General features: G+C 51.5%; 1 protein-coding gene across 1 annotated transcript in view; it reads right to left on the minus strand.

The window, feature by feature from the left end:
- Positions 1–2,661: 2,661 nt before the first annotated feature.
- gli2b (GLI family zinc finger 2b) overlaps positions 2,662–8,370 on the minus strand; it is a 105,671-nt gene continuing 99,962 nt past the window's right edge. The window contains exons 13-14 of the mRNA XM_062527682.1: positions 5,812–6,184; positions 2,662–5,192 (exon numbers count right to left, since the gene is read on the minus strand). Of these exons, the coding sequence (XP_062383666.1) occupies positions 2,662–5,192; positions 5,812–6,184 (2,904 nt within the window). The remainder of the gene's footprint in view (positions 5,193–5,811; positions 6,185–8,370) is intronic.

Raw genomic sequence — 8,370 nt, forward strand, 5'->3', positions numbered from 1 at the left:
TCCTCTGGGCCCGTCTGCCACTGTTCATTTTGGACAACACGCAGGCTAACTTTAGAAAGTGCACAGTGGGCGCCTTGCGCACACACACACACACACACACACTCTCTCTCTCTCTTTTTCTCTCTCTCTTTCTCTTTATTTTTTTGGAACGGTTTGGTAGCAGAGTTCGTGCCAGTGTTAAAGAATCTGGTTCAGGGCTGCTGTTTGAGAGAAGGGTCCATTTCAAAGCCCGTGTAATTGCCATGAAAGATGTTTTGTGTCTTTTCGAATATTTTCCTGGCACGCCCGGCGCTCCTCTGAGAGACTGTGCATTGTCAGCAGAGAGGGGGATGAAATATGACTTCAAAGAAAGAGGAGAAGTTTGCTTGTACATTATTAAAGCAATCAACACTAATATCGCTCCAACATTAAAGGAAGGCCGTACGAAGAACGCCTTAGCCCTTGTGATATGGCAAACAGTCCACTCGGCTACCGGGAGAAACTGGGACGTCTTTAAACTGAAGAGGTTTTATTTTATCGCGAGGATGACAGTTAAGAGGAGTGAATACACTATGTGTGATCTGTATACCGTATTTTCCGGACTGTAAGTCACACTTTTTTTCATAGTTTTGGCTGGCCCTGCGACTTATAGTCAGGTGCGACTTATATATGAAATTGAACATGTTTTTTAATGATTCCAAAATGAAAGAGGAGTAAACATTACTGTCTACAGCTGTCTACAGCTACAGATGGGCGGCCATTCACACCTTCTCATCATTAGCATTAATCTTTTTGGCCTCTGTGTCTAGTTACAGCCTCTGTCTGTTCTTGGTCTTGGATTTTGTGAATACATTTCTGAATAAATGCGACTTATAGTCATGTTTTTTGACTGGTGCGACTTATACTCCGGTGCAACTTATACTCCGGAAAATACGGTACATTGAGTTGTCTGCTAATACAGTTTAATGGAGAGATATAGAGAGAGACACAGGGAGGGAGAGAGAAAGAGAGGGAGAGAAAGAGAGATTCTCTATGTAAACCTTATGTTTAAATGTTCTGCTTTGGCCATGTAAGCATGATAATAAAGCTCTCTTGAATTGAATTGAATTGAATTGAGAGGCACAGACAAATAATGTCTTATAGTATACAGTACACTGAGCGTTGTTTACAAAAAAGAGAAGGGGTGTATACACAAAGGAAAACTTTTGAGTTTATTTGCTCACTTTTTAATTCTATTATTTTACTTATTTATTCATTTCACTTTTCCAGAGGAACTTTTTCTTACAGATGCTTCTGTCATGTTGGTAAATTAAACTGGGGACCAGTTAAATTAACTGCACCATGTGCAGGAAGTACTACTGGCATTTTTCTCTCTGTCTTCCTGTTCCCCTGAGAGGCACATGAATGATCATGAAAACGAACCAAACCGACTCAGAGAGGGAAGAAAAAGACACCACACTGCAGTTCAGTACAAAAACAGCCATATTGTATTTTATAAAAATGTACAAAAGATATATACATTTCCCACCACACGGAGGGATCATAACAAGTATACAAAAAAGACGGCTTCTTAACTTAGACGACAGCATCAAGTCCTTTGGAGTCAAAGTCCCAGTACTCTTGAGGACGGAGTAGCCTACTGTTTGAGTTAAGTGGCCTCCTCGTTTTAATGTCAGTTTGCATATTCCATCTTGGTCAATGCTGAGATTCCAGTTCCAGAACACAGTGCCCCCATAGCGCAGCATTGCTTTTAAGACAAATCTTAAAGTACCAGACAAACAGAAGGATGTCCTTGTGAGTCAGCGGCAGCGATCATAATATCATTTAACCCCTAAACCTTAAACTGCTTGGATCTGCTCACTGTCTTACTGCTAACGTAGGGGATTGTAGCGTCACGGCTGAGGATCTGGTCTCAGTAACACTCTATGGAATCATGGACTGTCAAAACCAGTTCATTTACAGAATTTACAGATAATTTCTATTGAACTATGATGTAATTAAAAAAAATTAAAGAAAAATCATATACATTGAATATTTTCCCTGGTTGAAACACTTTTTTAGCATGTGAATTAGAGTCTTTCATATGCACATGCGTATGCGTTAGCATAGCAAGGCACTTCGTAAACTGACGTCTCATCACTGCATCCGGACGGCAGCGCAGGAAAGGGTGGCTCGCCAAAAACTCTAGATCCACCCTGTTCATATATTCATACAGGTACACATCTAAGGCAAAATATGGCTTTCAATGGAAGGAGACTACTATTTCAAATTCCTAACTGATACTATACAGATCAGATATGTTTGCCATAACAACAAAACAAAAAAATGAAATTAACATGGGATTCGTCAGTCCTTTGATCGTTCCCTCTTTTTTAGCGTCCTGTTCCGGTTTCTGCTGCTGTAGGTGGCAACGGTCAATATTCGACAAGGAAGCTTGTCAGGTGGTTTATGAGTCACATCTGCCGTTGAATGAATAGTTCTCAATAGTTCAGAGATAAGTAACGTTGTGGGGGGTTGTGGGGAGAGGGGGTTGTGGGGAAGGAGGGTCAAGACTGGTCAGTGCACAGAGGCCATAGTTCCGAAGTAACAAGTGGCAGGCGGCCACATGTTTGTAACTCCACCTCCTGTGTGTGTGTGTGTGAGTGTGTGTGAGTGTGTGTGTGAGTGCTTACACGAGGCTTTTTAAGACATCATGTTGAGGAACTTGCTCTCCTCGGCCAGAGCAGACAGCATGGAGCTCATGTCCCCGATGGCCATGTTGCCCACTCCGGCGGGCACCGAGGGCAGCGTGACGGAGTTGCGGGGCGTGGTCAGGCGGGAGGAATTCTGGGATAGGCTCCGGAGGATGCTGGGGCTGATGGTGCCAGACATGAGGCTGGAGTGGTCGCCGTCGTCCAGCATGGTGTCGAAATCGATCTGCGGCTGCTCCAAGCCGTGGGTGGAGTCCACCGTACTCGACACCTGATTGGTCCCCGGAGACGCCATGGTAACCAACGAGTCGTCGGCGTTGTCGTCCCTGGTGCAGGAGGACGTCTGCAGGTTCAAGTTGTCGGGCTCGAACATGTGGATCTGCCCGGTGTAGAACATGGCGTTGTCGTTGGCGTCCGTGGTGTCGTGGGCGATCGTGCCAGGCTTTTTCGGGCTCGCCTCGGAGGAGCCGTAAGCGGGACTGAAGGTCGACTGTGGGAAGCCAGGTTGCTGCATTGTGCTCGGCCCCGAGGGCCTCTGGCTGGAGGTTTTGGGTTCCGTGGGCGGCCTTGGCTGGACGAGCCCCTGGTTTCCGCGCAGGAGAGGAAGCTGGGGCGCTGGCGTGGCCGCGTAATTCTTCTGGTCGGAGTTCATCTGGGAGTAATTTTCCTGATGAGGCTGGAAGGTGACATGGCTCTGACTGGGCGCGAGCGGAGTCCTTAACCTGTTATTCTGCAAGTCTGTGGACTGCTGGCTCAGCCTCTTACCGCCGCCACCACCACCGCCAACAACGCCGCCGCCGACGCCCGTGCCCAGCAGATCTGCCCCGCTTCCTGCCAAGCTGCCGCGGGGCGGGTACTGGGTCTGCATGGCGTTTCCGTTCACGTCCGTCGACACCAGGCCCTGGTTGTAGCTGTGCTGGAGCCGAACCTGCTCATTGTGGTTGATCCCCTGCTGCTGCTGCTGCCTCTGTGCCTGGACACAGTTCATCCTCTGGGAGAGGAAGTCTGTGCTGCCCCCCCTCTGAGCGCTGAAGCCCTGGTGGTTGTTGTTGTGAAGGGGGTGGAGGTGGTGGTGGTGTTGGGCCAGGTTCTGGCTCATTGGTCGGACCTGCTGGTTGGGGCTCAGGTTCTGGCCGGGGCCCAGCTGGTGGTGTTTGTGCTGGACGCCGGCGGCTGCGGGGCCGGGGCCGGTGCCGGCGATGGGGAGGTTCTGCCGCTCCCTGGCGAAGCTCTGCTTGGGTTGGCACGGCGATCCGTCTGTCGGTCCCGAGCCAGAGCTGACCTCGTTCCACTGCACCGGCAGGTTGGTCCTGACCGAGCCAGGCGACGCCGGATGCCCACGCCCCTGCCCCTGCCCCTGCCCGTGCTGCTGGGTGCCAGGGCTCATGTGGCACAGCGGGGGCTGCCTGGCAGGGCTGGTGTTCATGTTGGCGTCCACCATTGCCATCCGTCTCTGGTAGAAACACGCCTGCTGCTGCTGCTGTTGCTGCTGCTGTTGCTGTTGAGAGTGCTGCTGAGGGTGCTGTTTCAGAGGGAGCTGGTTGCCGTGGTAATCCTGCGTCTGAGGGGCGAAGCCGTTCATCGGGGCCGCCTGGGTCGTCACGTCCGGCTGAGTCGTGATGTACTGCATCACATCGTCCGGCAGCACGAGCTCGTCCTCGCCACCGCCGCCGTTCGGCCCGCAGGCCAGCGTCTCCATGGCGACGTTCTCGGAGATGCTGGGGGGTCGCGGCGCGTAGGGCGCGCACTGGAGGTTGCCGTTGCCGTCCGAGTGCACGTACCCCTGCAGGTGCAGCTGTCGCTCGGACAGCCCCATGGGCTGCTGGACGTTGACGCGACTCAAGCTGTTGAAGCGCTGCGGCGGCGACATCAGAGGCTCCATCCCCGGCGCCCGCCTCACGGGATCGCTGGCCCTCCGCGGCAGTCGGCCCGGCGCCTCGTGCGGCAGCATGCTCACGTTAGCGTAGCCGCTATCGCTGCAGCGCCTGGGCACCGCCGGCGCGTGCCCGTAGGGGTACCCGCCGCCGCCCGACTCCCCTCCGCCGCCGTCCCCCATCAGCGCCACGCGGTTCTTGAGGCTCATGCGCTCCATGTTGGGCAGCGGCGTCGGGGGTGCCCCGCCCGTGGCGGCGGCGTACTTGGCCTTGAGGCGGTAGTGCTGCGCGGGCGTCAGGCTCAGGGACACCGGCGCCCCCTGGCTGGCCTCGCTGGAGCGGCGCGACAGGTCGGCCGAGATGGGGTCGTACGAGTCGGCCGAGCTGAGGTTGTTCGGCCTCCCGCCGGCGCCGCTGACGTTCCCGCCGAGCTGCGAGGCGCCGCTGGAGCGTCGGCTGGAGTAGCACTGGGAGAAGCCGGACGAGCGGCGGCTCAGGGTGTACGCCGAGCTCAGCGTGCTGCTGGTGCTGTCGCGGCGCTCGCTCAGACGGCTCAGGACCGTCACCTCGCCGGGGCAAAGGTCGCTCAGGCGGGGGCCCATGATCTGGCCGGGGGGGACACTGCTGCCGGAAGTTTCCAGAATGGAACCTGAGTGGCAGATGAGAACAAGTCAGTCATCGGGAGAAATCGCTGTAAGTCATTCATAAATCATTCATAAATCATCAACAAATCATTGATAAATCATCTTGTCCAACCCATTGACTTGATTGGAGTTTAAATATAAAATATGAATATGAATTGATTCGATTGATTTAAACACTGAAGGCTTAGCCCTCATTTACAAGATGTTGAGTACGAAGACCACTCAAAGACTATACAAAGAACAGTGCATTTGTGTAGAAAAAAGCGATTTTTTTCTGGTTGTGTGCTATATGTGATGCAATTTGGGAAAACCCTTCACATGGTGCAATTTATCAATTTATGATACTGATCCCATCCTAGCAACATCCCAGATATTGGGAGGATGGTATCCAGGATTTTGCTATAGGGACAGTGTCAAGAATGTTGCCAGGATGGTATCAGAATCTTAAGTTGAAACGGAGCAAAAATCAAGCTATTTTGAGTGCACCATGTGAAGGGTTTTCCTGGATCGCATCACATCCGTTCAGCGTATAATCTGGGACTTGATTATGGTCGTGTGCTATATGTTAAGCGTATAGTTTGGGTGTCGATTATGATTATGGTGCGTGGTGGCGTCTGCACTCACCGCTGGTTGGCAGGGGCGGCAGCTTGGCGTTGATGCCAGGGGGCGGCATGTTGGCCCAGGAGCAGGAGTCCCTCACCGTCTTCAGCTTCTCCCTCTTCAGGTGGTCCAGTTTGAGTGTGTTGCAGGCGTTCTTGCGGAGGTGGAGGCCGACCGACATGGTTCCCATGGAGACAGAGGCGGTGGCGGTGGAGTCGGCGGCGGTGGACGCGAGCCCAAGCCCGGCGGGCGAGGGCTCGTCGAGGGCGCTCAGGTCACCCATGCTGCCCCCGCTGGTCAGCGCCAGCTCTACTCCACTGTCATGGTTGGTGGCACTGCCAAGTGGCGACGGCTCACTGCTGCATGATGAGTGACCGCCAGGGCTGGACTGATACATCTACAGAGACGAGAGGAGAGGAGAGGAGAAGAGGGGAGAGGAGAGGAGAGGAGGAGAGAGGAGAGGAGAGGAGGGGGGGAGAGGAGAGGAGAGGAGAGGAGCAGAGGGGAGAGGAGAGGAGAGGAGAGGAGAAGAGAGGAGAGGAGAGGAGAGGAGAAGAGAGGAGAGGAGAGGATAAGAGGGAGGAGAGGAGGAGAGGAGGAGAGGAGGAGAAGAGGGGAGAAGAGGGGAGAGGAGTGGAGAGGAGAGGAGAAGAGGAGCGGAGAGGAGGGGAGAAGAGAGGAGCGGAGAGGGGAGTAGGGTAGAGGAGAAGAGTAGAGGGAGGAGAGAGGAAGGGTCATTCATGTTAGCCACTTATCAGGGTCATTCATCAGAGTGTGTGGAAGTAATCCATTGGTGTCAATTCAGGAGAGTCATTTATCATCTTATTAATTTCTTCTTATGAGAATGAGAATGGAGAAAGAAGTCAGTACACACATGACAAAACTAAAATGAAAACATATGCAAAAAGCACTATAAAAATATATAGTATAAAGCTTAACAATATATAAAAGGTCAAATATATAAAACATATGTAAAATATATGATCAAAAGTGGTGCCAGATGAATGATTTCAAACCAAATCAGAGCTTTTCAGTTTTGTGAGCGGCTAACGGTAAATAATGAGAGTTTGGTGTATAGGGACGACTGGAGACTTCATAGCTCTTAAATCTCTCTGTGAATTTAAGACACAGCGGCCTCGAGCATTCTCTTTTAGATGTTTTCTTCACAACACCAACGGTTTTTTTTATCTTCTGTTAGCTGCCCTTTCGCTACACACACACACACACACACACACACTCACACACCCACACAGAAACTCTACCACACCGCCTGCTTGACTGTAGAGTCTGATGTAGAGAGGCTAAAGAGCTGCTTAAGATGCCAATCAAACCCAGCACCACCTCCATGTGTCTTCAGCAGTGCGTTCCATTGAGGGCCATGCCCTCCTGTGATCACTGTACTAATCCCGCTTAAATGGCTGACAAATTGATATTTCTTGTGGCAAGGCTTCTTTTGTAAATAATTCATCAGCCTGGTGGATTTGTACAAAAGTGGGGGGGAGAGAGAGAGAGGGGAGGCTCACCAACACAGCACCCCTCCCTCTCATCCTCCTTCCCTTCCCTCTGTGCTAATCGCTCCAGTCTGCCGAGACCGCGGAGACGCAAACACATTCTGGCCCAAAGTGAACTTAAAACACTGGGGTTTGATCACAGTGGGATTGCTGGCAGTATTTGTTAGGGACTCTTTGAGGGGGAGGGGGTGGCGACGGTGGCAAAGTCAGAATACTAATCGGGTGGCGGGTGGGCGGGCGCCTTTCATCTGTGTGGCACAGACGTCTGTTAGATCATCCCGAGGAGGCGGAATTGAATCGAGAGGGACGGAACGTCCAGGGATATCCACGGAGACCTGGGGGGGTTCTGTGTCTGACAGGGGGGAGGGTCTGTACGCCACGTTCCGTGTTCTGTTGTGTTCAGCACAGTGTAGAACATGATTATTCTGATATCGCTCAGAGCTCCTCTACCGCACTCTAGAACTTCATAAACAAGGCGCTGGAGTTAAGTTGTCTCGCTCGCCGCCTTGACAAGCGCGCGCAATGCTGTCACATGAACTAACATGCAGCGATCAATAACATAAACGTACGCCGTGACATTTTAATGCAACACCAGAAGTGAAAATGAAGAGAGATCCAAGGCACTCAAAAAAGATGCATGTATAAAAAAAATCTATATTGTCACGACTTCTTAAACATGCTTACGCGTTTCACACAAGTGATTGGCATGCTCATGCTCTGGGGTGCACAGAAGGGCTCACCTTAGTAATGTCTGTCCATGAGCAAAGGTTAGAAGCGAGAGAGAGAGAGAGCAGATGTGCGCAGTACACACAGAAAAGGAGTTAGAGACGAGCAGGACAAAGAGCACGTCAGTCAGTAGGATTTACATGCTGTTAGTTAGCTAGGCGTCAGAGGAAGCAGCCACCAGAACAAACCTTTCATGTATAATTGAGTGGATTTTTGGGATGAATTATGCATATGCATTTTGGAGGCATGTGGGATCATAAACATTCCTAGGCATAGTATTCCCACTAATGTCTCATGATATTCACAGATAGGAGATAGGATAGAAGGTTATCTACTCATCCAGGTA

The sequence above is a fragment of the Sardina pilchardus genome, chromosome 23 (assembly GCF_963854185.1).
Source record: "Sardina pilchardus chromosome 23, fSarPil1.1, whole genome shotgun sequence".
NCBI lineage: Eukaryota > Metazoa > Chordata > Actinopteri > Clupeiformes > Clupeidae > Sardina > Sardina pilchardus.